The 20,075-nt window shown below is 37.4% G+C and overlaps 1 protein-coding gene across 1 annotated transcript; it reads left to right on the forward strand.

Moving 5' to 3' along the window:
• The first annotated feature begins 14,774 nt into the window (after positions 1-14,774).
• Positions 14,775-19,819, forward strand: LOC136219382 (uncharacterized). Its single transcript, XM_066006776.1, has 11 exons — positions 14,775-14,929; positions 15,053-15,136; positions 15,741-15,836; positions 15,937-16,012; positions 16,103-16,186; positions 16,276-16,346; positions 16,442-16,549; positions 16,647-16,784; positions 18,286-18,388; positions 18,775-18,989; positions 19,319-19,819. The coding sequence occupies exons 1-11, from the start codon at positions 14,861-14,863 to the stop codon at positions 19,385-19,387; spliced, it is 1,113 nt and encodes a 370-aa protein (XP_065862848.1). The 5' UTR covers positions 14,775-14,860; the 3' UTR covers positions 19,388-19,819.
• Positions 19,820-20,075: the final 256 nt, after the last annotated feature.

Consider the following 20,075-nt stretch of genomic DNA (forward strand, 5'->3'; position numbering starts at 1 on the left):
GATCAGTTTGTGCAACGTGGTTTATAAGACAGTTACCAAATGCATTGTGGATAGATTAAAACCGTTTTTGAGAAGCATGGTGGGTCCGATGCAAAGCAGCTTCATACCAGGCCGACAAATTACGGACAATATTATACTCCTCCAAGAAGTTGTATCCTTCCTGCAGAAGTGCAAAAGAAAGCACCGTGGTATGGTGATCAAACTGGACTTGGAAAAAGCTTACGACCGGATAAGTTGGGATTTCCTGCATAACACACTGCTCAGACTGGGACTGCCAACTTCTTTAATCAGCATAATTATGGTATGCGTCTCTACCCCTCGCATGAGTATCCTTTGGAATGGCGAAAAGAGTCAGGAATTCTCCCCATCCCGAGGCTTGAGACAGGGTGACCCCCTATCGCCTTATCTCTTTGTTCTCTGCTTAGAGAGACTCAGTCACTTAATTCTGGATGCGGTTGAGAACAAATCATAGAAACCCATCTGGATGTCTAGATCAGGCCCAGAATTGTCTCACATTTTCTTTGCAGATGACATAGTATTTTTGGCAGAAGCTTCCAAACGCCAAGCTGAAGTAATAAGAAACATTCTCACCAAGTTCTGCCAATGCTCGGGGCAAAAAGTCAGCTTATCAAAATCTCGTGTGTTCTTTTCGAGCAGTGTCAGCCTTAGGAAGGAAAGGGAAATATGCTCAGAGCTGGGGATTGAGGCAACTAAGGACCTGGGACGGTATCTAGGTGTGCCTATTGCACATGGGCGGATCAACAAGAACTCTTATCAATTTGTTGTAGACAGAGTTAAATCGCGCTTATCCGGGTGGAAAGCACGGTGCCTCTCCTTTGCAGGAAGTCTAGTTCAATCAGTACTGTCAGCTGTTCCTATGTATACCATGCAAACGGTTATGCTACCCATGAGTATCTGCAATACCTTAGACGTTGTGAATCGAAGATTCTTGTGGGGTGCAAAAGACGGAGAGCGACGGTTAAGCTTGGTTAATTGGGATAAGGTGTGTCAAGACCGCGCTAAGGGAGGACTAGGCATTAGGAAGACTCACGATTTCAACATAGCCTTAGCAGCTAAGCTTGGATGGCGGATGCTGACCGAACCAGACACGCTATGGGTGCAAACACTAAGACAGAAATACATCAGGGGAGAGCTCAGGGTGGATAATCTCCAAACCAAGCCAGGGCAAAGCCATATATGGAAATGTGTGGTACAAGGAGCTACAGTATTAAAGAAGGGAATAAATAGAACAGTACGGTCAGGGAGAAATACCCGCTTCTGGCTTGACAGATGGGTGGATGACTATCGCCTGATGGATATTGCTGTTGCGCCAATTCCAGAACAGGAGATCCACAAGACAGTTGCTAACTACTGGGGAGCTGCACCAGGATGGACTTGGCCACTGATTAATAACCTGTTACCTCACACAGCTCTGTTCAAAATTGCTTCACACGTCCTGTTAGTGGAACCGGAGGAGGAAGACGGCTGGACTTGGGATGCTAAGGCGTTAGGGAATTTCTCTGTCAAATCAGCGTATAGGTTGCGCATGGAAAGTACCAGACCGAGTGGCATGACGGAACAAATTATAGACTGGAAGTTGATATGGAATCTTAAAGTAACGGAGAGAATAAAGTTCTTCCTCTGGACGGCCAGACACGATGTGATTATGACAAACCATACCCGCAAGAGACGCCACTTGACCATAACAGATAGATGCCCCGCGTGTAGCTCTTTAGAAATCGTTATCCATGCACTTCGGGACTGTAAAGAGGCGAGGATGGTATGGGATACTTTCGTCCCTGCGGATAGACGACATGATTTTTATAATACCCAGCCACAGAACTGGTTTGACAAAAATCTGAGCGTGGATGTAAAATGGCGAAATCTGGACTGGCCTACAATGTTTGGTGTAGCCTGTTGGTGGATATGGCGGTGGCGAAATGCAATTGTCTTCGCAACGGATCACTACTGCAGGAATAAAGCGGAATTCATCATCACCCAAACCGAAGAAATAGTTGCTGCCTCGATAATATGCAGCGCGAAGTTGCCAAACATTTATCAAAATACCGTTATTGCTTGGAAGCCTCTAGAGTCTGAGTGGGTGAAAGTCAATACGGATGGCGCTTGCAAGGGCAACCCGGGACCTGCTTGCGTCGGGGACTGATTAGAGATAATGCAGGCACCTGGAAGGGGGGCTTCGCATGCAATTTGGGTATCTGCACTGCGGATTTGGCAGAGCTCTGGGGAATTTTCTACGGACTGACCTTGGCTTGGAAGTTGGGATTCCGAAGAATTGTACTAGAGGCTGATTCGCTTAATGTAGTATGGTTGGTCTCCGATATTAGTCGTTGCTTCCACAGATACTATTGGTTGATTGAGGGCTGTCGGTCTTTGCTGAGACAGCAATGGGATGTCAAAGTGGTACATACCTTCCGAGAAGGTAATAAAGCCGCGGATTGGTTGGCGAATTTCGCAGGATCTCTCTCTTTGGGTCATCACGAGTGTGTTGTGCCGCCTGCAGGCCTCCAGGATATCCTTGTCGCTGATACGAACGGTGTACCCACCGCTCGTCGGATACGAATCTAACTGTTTAGCTTTTTGTCTTTTCTTTCTGTTCGGGTTTTAAACCCTCCCTGTAACCAAAAAAAAAAAAACAAATGCATAACTAAAATTAAATTACAACCATTTTTTTATTGAATTATTGAGACTCATACAATATGATGCCTCGAGTTAAAAATAGATCCAAATTAGAAAAGCATATATTAAAGAACAGCTATTTTTAATTTGGTCAAAATGGGATCATAGTTACAAAATTTGAATCTTAATAATACCTTTACCTATAAAAATTAGACATGAATTGCCAGCTACAAAATTTCCATAATACTAATAAACATAATGTAGAAGGAGAGTAGAAGAAGGTGAGAAATAAATAAGGCTATATATAGATATGAATGATTGGTTAAAATTATAATGATAGTGAAAATAATTGAGTTAGCCATGGCAGGAAGAAGGTATTAAATTAGGTGACTTCTGTACGAAAGAAAGACATTAAAAATAGATGGATGGATGAGTGAGTGTGATTGAACAAGAGGGCTGAGTTGGGGCAATCATTGTCGTTTAGTTTTCACTATTACCAAATCGTATCTCATCACTTTTCTTTGTCAGATTCCTCGTCTTTCGGGTCTTAACTCTCTATTGAATAATGCCATTACCATCAAACCAAACTCACTCTAACTCTAATAACATACTCTTTGAGTTCTATCAGCTTAAGAGAGAGAACTCACAATAGTGAGAGAAAGTCTCGTGTATGAGAATCCTGACAACGACAACGAGAATCGAACTCAAACTTAATACATAATTGGTTTAATACGTCTAGTGCTATGTATTTATCTAGAAAAGTCAGTTGTTCTCCTATACTTTGAAAACGTTTTATTTCTTTCTTAATTTGTTTAAAGGAATTTATTAACTCGTTAAGAGCGATTTATTGGTATCTTAAACTTGATTACAGTGAATTACTGGTCTCCTGAATTTATGTAAGTGTATGCACATTAATAAAGGGCGGCCCGGTGCACTACGCGTCCCTGCTAAGCAAGGGTTCGGGGAAGGATGCCACCACAAGAGTGTACAACTGGGGACAAGTCTTCCCTTGTCAATTTTTTTTGGCAAGAGGCCCCTTCTAAGAACTTGAACCCGTAACCTTCAGTCACACAACAACAACGTCTTACCATATGCACATTAATATGTCCAAAATATTTTTTTGCTCTCTCAGAAGTTTTAATATGTCAATTTAAATGATTTCAAAAGTAAGTAGGACGTTTTTAAAGTATAGAGAAGCAATCAACTTTTACCGGTAAAGAGGCTAAAAATGTATTAGGCCTATATTATTACATAATAGGCTTAATATGTATATAATTATGCATTTAAATTTGTTTTTTTATATTGTTTTATTTAAACTTATCACAAATCTAAATTTGTCAATTTTATATATTCGACATCTTTATTTGTTGACATGATACGAAATTTATTTAGGTGATAGTTTCATTACGTGGTGTCATTCAATTTTGAAATATATCGAATCAGCAAATAAGGATATTAGAAATTTCAAAATTAACTAAAAAATAACTCATGTAATCTCTTGGTTTAAGAGTTGTAAACTTAAAATTTTAAGTTGATAAATAACACCAACCATGCATATAGGTACTATATGAAATGTAAAATTAATTCCGATCTACTTTTAACAAAGTTGGAAACATGTCATGTGATATAGCAAAGAAGAAAGACTGAATTCAAAATATGTAAATACAACACATTATTGCCTGCATTGCATATATATATACAATGTAATTATTGGTTCAAAAGTGTACCTTACACATCAATGGAAACAAGATATATATAGCAATGAATGAGAGCAACATCAGAAAATAACATACACAGCAAAAGAAAAAAAAAAGAAATGAGACTATTTTTGCTTGCTATTGACATGGATGATGATGATGGGTAAACATATACCATGATCAGTGACGGATATAAGGGGGAGACTAGGTGGTTTGAGCATCTACTCGTCGTATTGGAAAACACCCGAAAAATATCAATTGAGTATTCATAAATCACGAAGAACGCCCTCTGAATCTTGGATTCGTCACTGACCATGAATATGATGGCATGATGATAATCAAGAATAGTATCAATTACTCCTCTCTTTGCTTTACTTGTTGGATTCAGGATTTGGACCACTTGGTACTTCATGTGCAGCTGCTTTAAACTGTTTCCCAGATTCAAACCCAGCACCAGAAGAAGAAGATAAAGATGAAGAAGAAGAAGAAGAAGAAGAAGAAGAAGAAGGGGGTGTATGTTTTAGCTGACGTGGACTGAGTTCAGCCATGGATTTATTGGGGGAAGCAAGAAGAGGAAGAATCAAGAGAAGGCCAAGAAAAAGAAAGATAGCTAATTGTAATCTTGTTGAGGTTTTAGAAACTGGTGATGCCATGAAACCAAATCAGAGAAAGAACCCCCTCCTCCCCCACCACTAACCCTAACCTTAACCTATGGAGATCAACATCCATCAACAACTTAACTCCAAGATTTTGGATTTAATGATAATGGAAAATAATGGGAAATATAAATAAAGCTGTAACTTGATATATATGGTAATTTAGGTCAACCCCACTTTAATTTGTTTTATGCTTTTGGGACTTATATAATTAAATGACCAAACATTTATTTCAAATAAATTTTCTCTATGTAGGATGGCAACCTATAGTGTCCTATTCTAGCTTTATGTGTTTAAATTTTGAATTATCTGTCTCGATCTATTACCTAATTGATAACTCGTTACCAGCTGAATTTGATCACGTGTTTCGACTGTGATAGTGTTCCGACGTTGTATTTGAGCCTATAAAACAATAAGTAAGTCAGAAAGATCGGAGTCGGCAAACCTGCTATGATGCCTAATTAAATCAGTTTATGATCAATGATCAAATAGAGAGGAATGGACTAGTTAGAGATAATAGTTAAACGTTATCCGATCTTGTGTTTATACCAGTGTATTTATAGGGTATGGTTAGGTTTAAGGTTTGTCACCTCTTTAAGAGCCCTTACGAGCTTAGGATTTCGTATCCCTCGAGGATTCCGGATCCTGAGAGGAATCCTTTATCTTGTAGGATTCTAGAAGGTCTTTTGGTGTGTTTGAGGCTTCGAGCCTTTGGTGATTGGTGATGGGTTGTCACTTGTTTGGGCTTGGACCGCATCAATGGATTCTGCCCTGTCGGGGCTGTTTGGGCCTTGTTGGTCTGGACCGTAACAAGAATAGTAATGACGTCGCACATGTAATTTCGTTTAATCTGATATCAATATACATCGATATTAAATTATGTATATATATATAGCTATGTGTACATGTACCCCTCCAAATTACTAATTTGAATTATAAATTAAATAATAGGTAAGTAAATTATAAATTTAATAAAACATATATAAATTTAATATTCCATAAATTTGATAAATTAATTATCCACAAATCTAATAAATAAATTCAATATTTATTCAATTAGAGTTCGAATCATCGAGATGAGTATGAATTTGTGATTTAAATACTTGGTGGGGGGCTTTGTTTCTCTAGGAGAACTATCCGGCTCGAATCTAAATTAATCTGAATTGTCGATTTAGAATATAAAATCAGTTAAAAAAAAATCAAACTCCATGCATTTAACTTCTAAATAATATAATAATCAATATTAATTATCGAGGGTTAGGTTATGCTTACTTTGTTTTTGACAAAGTAGGCCTTACTTTGTTTTTTCCACCATTGGATGGTAGTGAACTTTAACAAAGTAATCCCATCCAATGGTGAAAAAAACAAAGTATAATATAATTAAAATAAATTGAACGACATAAAATGCACATCTAAACTTAAATCCATTAAGTAAACCAATATATTGTCAACAATTTTTCATTTTTCTTCTTCATTTTCACTTGCAAAAAGATTTTGAGAAGGATATTAAAATAAAAACAAAAACAATGGTTAACTTTTAAAATTAATTTGAAAATAATCTTATAATACATAACGGGTGGTGGATACTCAGGGATATACTCGTACCTGTCACAATTTTTAAACTGCATCTGTGTTCCAAATCCTTTTATATAAGTTTAAGATAATCCCATTAGGATTACTATCATAGCACGTATACACGCATATATATATATATATATATATATATATATATATATATATATATATATATATATATATATGATCCAATGTGATAAGGGGTGGGTTAGGATGTCACAAAAAAAACTACGTAGTTTTAATAATAATTGAAAAAAGTAAGATGACAAATTTGTAAATAAAATGAAAGACAGGATTGAGAAAATTATTTTATTTCTTTTCTTTAAAATACATTTTCCCGACATTTCTAACCTTGTTTTTTTAAAATTTTTATACTATTAGACTCGTCTAAATTAGACTGTCATTTTAAGATCCCTGAAGTTCAAGTAAAAAAAATTCCAGTGAACGGAATCCGGGTGGGCGTTTTCTAGCGAAAAATAAAGTGCCCAGAAAATTCTCAAAAAATTTCAGAAAATGTGAGAAACTTTAATTCTTGGGACGAAGCGAGATTTCTTACGGTTTAGTCCCAATAAAATTTGGTCCTTAATTTTATCCATTTTACATGCTTCAACAATTTGTTGGGTCAAAACCGTAAGGAATCTCATTTTGAGCCAAGAATTAAAGTTTCTTAAAATGATGTTTTACATATTTTGAAATTTTTTGATAATTTTCTGGGTACATTTTTTGTCCTACTTACATTGTTCCGACAGTGTACGAAATTGTTCCAAATCAGTGTACCATTTGTTCCAGCATAATACTTATATTGTTCCAACAGAATAAATCAGCGTACCAATTTTTCCAACAAAATAGTTCTATTATTCCATCATAATACTTATATTATTCCAACATAATAAATCAGTTTACCAATTGTTCCAACTCAATTTTATTATCTATGTCATTTTAGTTTCTTAGTATTTAATATAGTATCTTCAAATTTATATTAGTTATATTATTTAGAAAATAATTCTAATTCTTATATTCTTCCAACAGAATAATTATATTGTTCCAACAGAATACTCATATTGTTCCAACAGAATTGTTATATTGTTCCAACAAAATATTGCAACACATAGTGCTGAAAGGTAATACCAAAAAGTGTCCAGAAAATTATCAAAAAATTTTAAAATATGTAAAACATCATTTTAAGAAACTTTAATTCTTGGCTCAAAATGATATTTCTTACGGTTTTGATCCAATAAATTGTTGAAGCATGTAAAATTGATTGAATTAAGGAAATTATTTTATTGGGACTAAACCGTAAGAAATCCTGCTTCGATCGAAGAATTAAAGTTTCTCAAAACAATATTTTACATGTTTTGAAATTTTTTGAGAATTTTATGGATACTTTTTGTTTTCTCGCTGGAAAACGCCCACCTAATCACCGGATTCCGTTTATTTGGGACCAAACCGTAAGGAATCTCACTTTGAGTCAAAAATTAAAGTTACTCAGAATGATGTTTTACATTTTCTGGAATTTTTTAAAAATTTTCTAGATACTTTTTTTCTCACAGAAAAACAAATCGCCGGATTCTATTCACCGGAATTTTTTTTACCTGAGCTTCTGGGATCTTAAAATGACCGTCTAATTAATACGAGTCCAACGGTATAAAATTTTTTGAAAAACAAGGTTGGAAAAGTCGAGAAAATGCATTTTAAAGAAAAGAAATAAAACAATTTTCTCTTTCCTTTTATTTATAAATTTGTCACCTTCCTCTGGTTGATTACAAAATTGGTCCTTGTCACACAATAAGGCTTGTTACACCATAAGCAATGTGTCACACCTGATATCTCCTATATATATATATATATATATAAAGAGAGAGAGAGCAACATGCCATACATAATTATTTAGATCAATAATCTTTCAACTTATAAAAAGACGTTTTTTTAAAGAAGTAATATGTATCATCTTATTAGTCAATAAAAAGAGTAGTAAATAGCCCCTCCATAAGTGAAAAGAGAGAAAATCACCCTTTGATATGGTTTACATAAAGACTCCAAATCATACCTTTGATATCGTGATCATCCAAGGGGCGATAAGTTGAGCATACCCGCTCACAATATTATCTTTCTATTGAGTACCAACAAATGTATGAAGAGGTAAATGAGACGCTTGAAGAGCGAAACAAAAAGATAAAGTCCAAGATTGACTTGCAGGAAGAGATATTCAGTTCGAGGTGGGGGATGAAGGCATGGTATACTTGAGTAAAGAGCGTCTAACAAGCGCGCCGAGTAGCAAGCTCCAACCAAAGAAGTATGGTTTGTACAAGGTCACTAAGAGGATCAACACCAATACCTACCATATCGTGCGTCCGAATTGGTTAGGTAAGAAGTATGATTTAAGCCTATATAAGTCGGATGCACCTCTTGAGTATACTATGGGAGAATTGGGGTCCAACTCTTCTAGAGAATGAGAGAATGATGAGAGCATCAACATGAGTGATCGGGGGGAAGTCTGAAACAGGACTCACACAATGTGTGGAGACAGTAACATGTCGTTTGAGCAATTGATGAAGTCCGGAAGCTGAGGAGAAGAGGTCACACGACATGTGACCTTACCCACACGTCGTGTGGACATGCTGAAATGTTTATGTTTGTATTTTGCTAGTTCACATAGCGTGTCACTTAGACCATGTAGTTTGGGAAAACTCAATAGTGTATTATTGGAACAATAGGTATTTATATACAAAGTGGTAGAGATGCTAATAGGTCCCTGAACTAATATGCTAATAGGTCCCTAAACTAATATCTATATATAATTACATACATTACACTCCCCCTCAAGCTGGAGCATAGATATTTGACATGCCCAGCTTGTTACAGATGTAATTTACCCGAACCCCATTTAAGGCTTTGGTAAAAATGTCTCCAAGCTGTTCATTGGTGCCAATGTAGGCTGTAGCAATGATGTTTTCTTCTAGCTTTTCACGAACAAAGTGACAATCTATTTCAATGTGCTTAGTACGTTCATGAAACACAGGATTGGAAGCAATATGAAGAGCTGATTGATTATCACACCATAATTTTGCCGGAGTGGTGACGTTGAACCCAAGTTCGGAGAGGAGATGACGAATCCACATAATCTCACACACGGATTGAGACATCGCTCGATATTCAGATTCTTCACTGGAGCGAGAAACAACACGTTGCTTCTTGCTCTTCCAAGAAATTAAATTACCTCCAACAAAAACACAATAAACGGTAGTGGATCTCCTATCATCTTTGTCTCCTGCCCAATCTGCATCAGAGAAACACTCAATCTGGGTATGACCATAATTCTTGTAAAGTAAGCCTCGGCCAGGAGTTCCCTTTAAGTAGCATAAGATCTGTTCCAGTGCAGTCCAGTGATCAACAGTGGGAGATGACATAAACTGGCTAACAACACTGACAGAATAGGCAATATCCGATCTAGTCACTGTAAGATAGTTTAACTTTCCAACCAAACGCCTATATCTTCCAGGGTCTTCAAAGGGCTCTCCTTCTGATGTGAGATGCGCATTTGGTGTCATAGGTGCACTGCATGGCTTAGCTCCAGATTTTCCAGTTTCGAACAACAAATCAAGAACATATTTTCTTTAAGACAGGAAAATTCCTTTCTTACTCCTTGACACCTCAATTCCTAAGAAGTACTTCAAAGCTCCTAGATCCTTGGTATGAAATTGACCATGGAGAAATGATTTCAAAGACGAGATTCTTGACATGTCACTGCCTGTAATAACAATATCGTCTATATAGACGACCAAGAGAATGATACCTGAAGCAGAATGTTTATAAAAGACAGAGTGATCACACTTACACTTCTTCATCCCAAAAACCTCAATTGCTTGACTAAATTTTCCAAACCATGCTCGAGGACTTTGTTTCAACCCATATAGAGATTTGCGGAGGCGACAAACTTTGCCATACTCCCCCTGAGCAACAAACCCTGGTGGTTGCTCCATGTAAACTTCTTCTTGAAGGTCCCCATATAGGAAAGCATTTTTTATATCTAACTGATGCAAGGGCCAATTAGAGTGGGCAGCCAGGGAGATAAAAAGACGAATAGAGCCCATTTTACCCACTGGGGAGAAGGTGTCAGAATAATCAACCCCATAAGTCTGAGCAAAGCCTTTTGCAATAAGACGAGCCTTTAGTCGAGCAACAGAACCATCAGAGTTAACTTTCACAGCGAATACCCAACGACATCCAACAGGTTTCTTACCAACAGGTAAATTTATCAAGTCCTAAGTACCATTAGCATCCAAAGCATTCATTTCATCAATCATGGCGTGGCGCCAGCCCGGATGGGATAACGCCTCAGATACAGATTTAGGAGTAGTAGTAGAGTCAAGGGAAGCAACAAAAGACTGTGAAGGGGAAGATAAGCGCTCATAGGAAACAAAAGCAGAAATAGGATGGGAGCAAGATCTTTTACCTTTACGAAGGGAAATGGGAAGTTCATCAGTGGTTTGGCTTGACTCAGGAGCATGATCTGAAGGCAGAGCAGAAATTGGTACTGGATCAGAAGCAGGAGGTCTCTCACGTCGTGAATATACTTGAGTAATTGGTGGCTTAGAGGGACAACCATCCGAGACCTGGTGAACTTGATAGACCAGCTCATCATCAACATCAGTATCACTTGTGGAGATATCAGACGACATGGAAAAGAACGGAAGATGTTCCATAAACGTGACATCAGAAGACACAAGATATTTATCAAGAGAAGGAGAAAAACAACGATACCCTTTTTGAAGACGAGAGTATCCAAGGAAGACACATTTAAGGGCTTTGGGGTCAAGTTTAGTGACTTGTGGACGAACATCCCGAACAAAGCAAGTACACCCAAAAATACGAGGTGACACAGGAAACACAGGTTTATGAGGGAAGAGAGTACCATACGGAGTCTCACCTTGTAACACGGAAGAAGGCATACGATTGATCAGAAAACATGCTGTAGAGACAGCATCAGCCCAAAAATGTTTAGGAACACGTGTTTGAAACAGAAGAGCTCTAGTAGTTTCAAGAAGATGGCTTCTTGCGTTCAGCAACACCATTTTGGGATGGTGTATCAACACAGGAAGATTGATGAAGAATACCATTCTGGATCATGAAAGACTGAAATTGTCCAGAAAAGTATTCTTTAGCATTGTCACTTCGGAGTATACGAACAGAAACATTAAATTGTGTTTTAATCTCAGCACAAAAAGTAGTAAAATGAGTAAATAATTCAGAACGACTTTTCATTAAATATAACCAAGTAGTTCGAGAATAATCATCCACAAAAGTAACAAAATATCTGAAACCAGGTTTCAACACAACGGAACAAGGACCCCAAACATCAGAATGAACTAATTCAAATGGAAAACTTGACCTTTTATTGACTCGAGGAGGGGAAAACAAACAGTGATGTTTAGCAAACTGACACGACTCACAATCTAAACTAGACAAATCCTAAAACTGAGGACATAATTTCTTCAACACTGGTAGAGAAGGATGTCCCAACCGACAATGTTCATCAAAAGGTGTGGATACACTAGAGAGGGCAACCGGTCTTCTAACAGTTGTATCCAGGATGTAGAGACCGCCAGATTCCCGTCCACTACCAATAATATGCTTCGTCATGAGATCCTGAAATAAGCAATAATCAGGGAAAAATGAGATAGAACAATTAAGTGAACGAGTAAGCTGACTCACAGAAATTAGATTGAATGTAAATACAGGCACATTAAGAACAGAGGAGAGGGAAAGAGAAGAAGTTGGGTTAATAGTGCCAGAACCAATAACAGGGGAATGTGTACCATCAGCTATAACAACATGTGAAGGAAAAGTTTTATTATGAGAGGTGAACAATTCAGAATTACCTGTCATATGGTCTGTTGCACCAGAATCAATGACCCACTTTGAAGACGAAGAAATGAGGCACTTATTAGAATTGCCTGAATCAGCAATAGCAGTGATAGGTGAAGTAGAATGCTGAGGAGCTAATGATTCTTGATACTTAGCATATTCATCTGCAGTAAGGGTGTAGGTCGGACCAGAGGATGTAGCATCACTAGTGACAATGTGAGCAGACCGGTGCCTGTGTTGCCCCTTTGCCTTAAGTTTGGGACAAGTACGTGTGGTATGACCCGGCTCATGACAGTAATAGCACTCAAAGACTCTGTTCCCTTCAGTTGGATATCTGGTGTCCCGAAAGACTCTGTTCCCTTCAGTTGGATATCTGGTATCCCGAGTGCCACCCTTAATCGGACCCTTATAAGAGCGGTCAGATTAAGGCTTGTGGCTGACTAGTGCACTGGAAGCAGGAACAACAGGAGTGGGTGACAGAACCAGCCCACTTCGCAAAACACGGTTAAGAGCTTCCTCAGCATCAGGAATGGTGGCACTAGAGAGAATCTGGGAAGTAACACCCTCAAAATCAGAACCAAGTCCATACAGATAGCGAAGAACAAACATTTGTTCCCGTTGAGCTTGCAACACTCTTATATCAGTACTCAAAGGCAGCAATTCATTCAACTGCTGAAAAATTTCCCTCAACTGCATATAGTAATCCTGAGCAGATTGACCCTGACGATCAGTAGTATAGAAAGACTTATACGTATCGTATAAGCGAGACAAATTATCCTTCCCAGCATACATATTTTGCAGATAGTCCATAAGTTGTTTGACATACTCACAATGACGAACCAAACCAACAATAGACGCATCAATAGAGTTCTTGATACCCAAAAACAAACAGGCATCATCTGCCATCCAATCCTCATCATCTGTCTTAGGATCATCAGTTAAATGACGGGTCTTCCTGATGCTATGCAAATAAATCTTAATTGTTTTAGACCAGTCTAAATAATTGGAACCCGTCAATTTATGATCAGTAATGCTACTAACCACATTTTTACTCGGTTCAACTTTCTTATCCTTGTCCTGAGCCATTTTAGCAAAGAAGAAACAGAACCCAACAAGTTTCAGCAAAAAGGAACACAAACAGGGACCAACCTTCACAGGGTGCGAAAACAAAAGTCGCCGGAACACAAAATAAATTGGACAGGGAGGCCGATCGGAGGGAGACGAAGCCAACAGTGTTGGTCGGAGTCGAGTCGGCGGCCGGAGGTGGCCGGACGCGCCGTCACGCGCCGGCGCGTGGAGGAGGGTCGCCGGATTCAGGGTGGCGCGTGCGGTGCACTCGCCTGTCGGAATGTCGCCGGACCGCCGCGAACAGGCCGATCTGAGGATGGGTAGATGGCTGAGCCGGGAGGTGAGACTAGGTGATGACCGGAAAAATGGAAATCGGAAGAAGGTGGAACCCTAAATCAGTTTGCACACTAGGGCAAACACAAAAGAAAAACACTGCACATTAGGGCAGGCTCTGATACCATGTAGTTTGGGAAAACTCAATAGTGTATTATTGGAACAATAGGTATTTATATACAAAGTGGTAGAGATGCTAATAGGTCCCTGAACTAATATGCTAATAGGTCCCTAAACTAATATCTATATACAATTACATACATCACAGACCACAAGCGGTATGAGTTATAATAATGCCAACCCCAACTAAAGCCAAGCAAATAGCACATGACGAGGTGGATTCACCAAGTTCCAGCCACACATCGTGTTAGCCAGACTACACGTCGTGTGACTTGATTTAATGGCCAAGCTCTGCGATTTGCCACAGTTCTGCCAATGGAATATTTACCATTTTGTCATCTTGTGATTGTTATTTTGTTATTTGGCCCGTAAATGATTATATCAAATTTGTAATATATAGTGAAAGTTATTTGGTCTTTGATTACCTAGACTCGAGAGGCTTATAAGCTTAAGTTTTGTAACGATGATGAACTTTTATCAATCAAATACATATTTCTCTATTAGAACCAATGTTTATACTGGAATTATTTCCTATTAATTAAATTAGTGAAGATTATTTTTTTTATTTTTTTTTTAAGATCACGGATGTATAAAAAATATGGATGATATCAAATTATTTAATTTTGCCTCGTAATTAAGCTAAGTTCGCATATGCGGACCGAACTTGAATTTAAAAATTAGCCAATCTTCTCATCCCACGGACAAATCTACTGTTTGATAATCGGAAATAGGATCACTTACCACTCAACCCAGGTCCTTTGTACGTTGGCCCAAACGACGCCGTTTCGAAGGTTGTGGATTTGGCTTTGCTTTCATTAACGAAGGCAACTTCGACTTATTTCCATTATTTCAAGGTACAGATCTCTCTCTCTCTCTCTCTCTCTCTCTGCCCCTTTGTACCTGTGGAAGATGGAGTTCCATAAACATAGCGTCTTCCATCTGTTTGTTGTGTCCTCTCTTCTATGCTCATTATCCAGGGTATACTTCGGCTCTCTCTTCCTATATTATCACAAGTTCACACGTCTTATCTGTGTAATCTATTTATCTTTTTCCTGATCGGACGGTTTTCTTTGGCTCGATTTGATTGATTGTGGAATGCAGGCTGAAAGCATCGGTTCAGTTTTTTTCATTGATAACCAGAGTAATCAGTATCTTCGCTCTCCATCAGCAAACGATGGCGTTCAGGTTCATGTTTTATATATATAATTGTTATGTATTTGACGATGCAATTACCAATTCTAGTTGCTTAGCGAAGAATTCGACTTGATTTTGACCCCGTTTATGTGGAATTTTTTTGCTGGATGAATCACTATGCGTTTAACTGATTACTTGAACATTTTAGTTAAATTATTACTAATGGATAGAGGTGATTTTATTGATTGAAGCAATTGGAAAGAATAAGTTTTCAAATTAGCATTAGCATGTTGAGGAGGGCACGAGTGGGTTCACTTACACCACAAGATGCCATTTTGTCATGTGTACGAGGCGATAGATCCATTTTGGTTGATGAAACTATGTAGTTTGATGCAATTTCTGTGAGGCTCAGTGACGGAATCTTTGATTTCTTGATACCCAGTTTCTTCCTGGGCATATTTTGGGCTTCAGAGTCATGGATGATGGAGTAGTGGGAGTCTATCTAGTTTGGTTACCTTATTACATTAATTAAACTGGTTGCTAATTCTGTGTTTGCATATGTATATGCAGTTAGTTAGTTAGTCTGTCAGTATTAATGTGTTAGTCATAAGGATAATTGTTAGGCAATATTCTTATTTCTTTTTTCCACTAACAGTCCCACTCAATGTCACCTCTGGAAGTTGGTGCTGTTGTTTCCGTCTTGCTTGGTTTTGCACCACCTGCCACACTCTCTGATGCTGGTTCATCTAAGGTTTTGTGATAATAACTCTTGCAATGTAAACCTTTATTTTTGCTCCTTTGCATCTCTACTTCTGGAATATCGGGATTTGAGAATTTTATTTCTCTTGCAGCTGAATGAGATTCTTGTGCCAAATCCATTTCATAGGCCACGTGCTGTTTTTATGCTGGAGGTCACTGGACTCAGTGGTCTGTGCACTTAATTTAAAATGAACTATTATCTGAATCTTAAGTGTTTTATGCAATTAATTTTGATGGATCTTCTTATGGCATATGTAGCTGATGCAGCAAATAGCATTTTAACTAATGCCTTAAGAAGCAAGGTCAATGCTGGGTCAGATAAAGCTGAAATTGAATTGCCTGGTACTTGCCTTTGATAGACTTGAATTGGGATATTGGTTATTTGCTTAATATCTCATGGATGCTTGTTCATTTTATGGGATCTATTACAGCTGAAGGAGTCTCCATGGTTTCTTTGGATGAAAAATTAGCAGATTTAACTGAGAAGGAATTAAGTGGTTTGGTTAGTTTTGGCTCACAATACAATTTCCTACTTCATCTTAGTCTTATATCATCTCTTCAAATGAACTACGTCTGTCTTTGGTGTTATCTATTTAGGCATCTTGGTTGGGTGGATCATATATTCCCAGTTCCTTAGAATCACTGAATGGAGAGTTTATCATCCCGCTGGCTGATGATGCAAATGTAAATCTTCTTATGTCAAAGGTATTTGCTGTTACTTTTAGCTTCCTTATGCTTTAGATGGAACCTTTGTTGAAATTCGTCGAATTGTAGTTGAGACTTACATTTGTATTATTTGCAGAAAGCAGACAGGGACTTTGTTGAAAGTCTCCTGGCTTTGTTCCACAACAGTAGAAGGGCGATAGAAATGCATGAAGATCTTTCACATTCTACTGGAGGACCTGCAGAGTTAATAATGGGTCGTTTTGACAGCATTAAGGTGATCACAGTTTTCATTTTCTTTTTAATATTTTTTTTCTTACTGAACTAATTTGGCTGAATGTTTCAATCACTGTCCTTAGTGATAACATGAACTAGTCAAAATATAGATTTCCTTGCGTTCTTATACATGAAATTTGTGATTTTAGACCATTGCAATGATAGAGTGTTTCCACAGGATTTGGTTTCTTGTTCCCTGTTAGTTATTTTATCTGAATTTTGTTGTCATTTTAAATTGGCAAAACGTAAATTTACTTTCCCAGTTACCTTATATATGGACTCTTTGATTATAGACCATTTGCAATGATAGAGAGGTTCCACAGGATATAATTTCCTGTTCCCTGTTTTTATCTGAAATTTTGGTGAAATTGCTACAGGGAAGAACGGATTTCTTTTATTATTATTATCTAAATAGAGATTATCTTTCTATTTTCTGGAAACTGTCCTCTCTTGCAAAAGGATTGCTGGAAAGTGGAAGTTTAAGTGTTTCTTATTTGGTTTTGATAACAGTAGGAAATGTTACAATTAACTTTATATGCGCTCCCAAAAGTTTACTTTTCCATTAGAAGGATTTGATGGAAGGAAAGGAAGTATAGTCAATGTAATTACAACTATATCCTTATTAATGACAAAAAAATCAAGAAAACTATTTGGCTGTCTTTATCTGTAGGAAATATGGTTTCTTTCCTTTCCTTTCCTTCCTTTATTGCTAAGCAATACATAAGGATGCTCACAACCCCTTTCCGATTTGTGGCTGTCTCTATGCTGCTGTCTTTATCTGTAGGAAATATGGTTTCTTTCCTTTCCTTCCTTTATTGCTAAGCAATATATAAGGATGCTCACGACCCCTTTCCGATCTTCTCCTTTTCAACTTCGTATCTTTAATCAACTTGTTTCAGTACTTGAATAAGTTTCTGATCATCTCATTTGGCTTCCACTCTGATATGTCTGTCTCTGTTTTTGGTTCCTCTGTTTTCCTCTTGATTGAAATTCTTGTTTAGCTGGAAGTTTAATATTATACAATTGCAAATGAGGTGATGCCAGTATTCCCGGACGTTTAGAAAGTAAATGCATCAATTGATTGGGTTGTCCTTCCTTTTATGTGGTCCACATCATGTTTTATTGCAGTAGGACTATTTGTTCGAAATTGGCCTATTTGCTATTTCAAGTAGTTAGGACTTTTCGCTGATTCCCAAATGCATCAATTGTGTGGGTTCTCCTTCTTTTCTCTGGTCCACTTCATGTTTTACTGCAGTAGGATAATCAACTTGGATAATGGCATATTTGCTGATATGATTCCCAGACTGACATATGAAATCAAATTGCTTATCATGATTGAAAAATTGTGTACAACTAATAAGTTCTTACATTGCTTTTCTCATTGTTTATTTATGTTATTTTAAAACTAAGAGTTGTATTATTTGTGCTGCATAAAAATTTCAAGATATTCATCCATTTGCCTACCTGTCATCTTCATTATGTATTTATTTACTGTGAACCAGGCTTTGAAAGACCAACATAAACACGAGGATGTTCTGCAGCGAGTAGAGCTATTACTAGCTGCAATATCTAAAATGGTTGATTCATTCCAAGTAGCATACAAAGGTTGGTTGTCTTGCCTCCAAGAATTGATCATATGATACTGTTCTTCAGCTGGAATGTTGTAACTGTCACTGCCAATTTATGTGAAAAGAAGCTAGTGCTTGTGTTTATTGAAACTTGCCATAGATTCTTTATGTCATTATTTTTTTTACAACCATTATGAGGTGCTTTAAATATATAAATATGTGGAATTAAAAACTGGCGTTGCCGTTTGTGATACTTTGTAAGGGTTTTGAATTTCAAGTAAAAACTCTTCATTGTTAGAGTTGTTATTGGTGGTTGTAATGCATGACATATGTTAGTATTCTGTAATTATTTCTTAAATTTTAATGCCAATGCTGAAATTTTTTATGTTGTTTGCCAACTCTGGCAATAATGATATTTGGCAGGTCAAATTGTTGGAGTTATCTTCCACAATGACATATCTTCTCCAAAAGCAGAACCCATGTTGAATGTGATGTTGACTACTCAGCCATCTAGACGTTGGTTGGACGAAGCTACTGGATCAAAAGCGGCTGAGATAGCCCTTTTGAAAGTAGCCTTGGTCAGGAAGACGCTTGCTTGGCTGACAGGAATTATTCTTATCATTTCGACTCTAATGGGGGTAAGATTAGCTTATACCAAATATGTCCTTTTTGTTTTCTTTTCATTTTTAGTGCTTGTCCTTGAAAAAAATTCTGTGATTTAATCAAGTTACAAAGGCATAGAAGTTAAAAGGTGCTAATTCCCCACCTCTCTATTTCTTTTAGTGGCTCTTTTTAAAAAAATTCTGCATTTAGGACTCGGATAAGTTGGTTTTATTTTTTTGACAGTCATATGGCATCTAACTGATTTCATATGTATGTGGTGTCTGTCTTGTCCTCGTTTAAGATAGTAATTCATCTTGGTCTGCCAAAATGAGCATTTCTTATTTTCTCTTCTCTTTGTTTGCAGATATGCTTACTGTCCAATATGCCTGTGACAAGGGACACCCTTCTCTATTCTAATGTGAAACTGGATTAACCTGAAAGGCGGTTCATGTATTATTCTGCTGCCAAAAATGGTCGAGGATGGCGTTGAGCCATCTGTGAATGGGTTATTTGTAGATTTTGTGTTAGCAATTACGGTTCTTTTTATGAAACCCGTTCTAGAGTATTGTATGATATTTAGTAGGTTGTTCCGGCACTCTTTTTTTAAGCATTCATAGCAGCTGAACCAGTAGAAAATGGGAGAATTACTGGTTAATATTTTCTTACATAATGTAATTTGGGGCAAAGGGAAGTGAAGTGCGAAAGGAAGATGATAATGCAACAAGTTGCAAGGAGATTGTGATATTGTGCATTTGTTGAATAAGACGATACAATACTATTATGATTTGCATTTGTAATATTCATCTCAGTTGCAATTTTGTTGGTGATTTCAAATAAAGAAGAATTGCCAGATTTGCTTGTTTAATACTTATGCTATTGTTTAATCCTGCAAACTATTATTTGCATTTAACTTACAGTGTCGTCGGTAACATCAAATCTAAAGTGAGGACAAGTCCTCTTTTGATGAATTCTCAGGGTTGGGAGAAGATAAGGGAAACTATAGAAGGAAGCATTGGATGGATGGAATTATCATTTTCATATTAGGATCTCCTTTTTACTCTGCCCGACGAACGAAAGTATAAAGTGATTGACTTCCATTCTTGTAAAGTTTGTCGGGTAAT

This window comes from Euphorbia lathyris, chromosome 2 (assembly GCF_963576675.1).
Source record: "Euphorbia lathyris chromosome 2, ddEupLath1.1, whole genome shotgun sequence".
In the NCBI taxonomy this organism is placed as follows: Eukaryota; Viridiplantae; Streptophyta; class Magnoliopsida; order Malpighiales; family Euphorbiaceae; genus Euphorbia; species Euphorbia lathyris.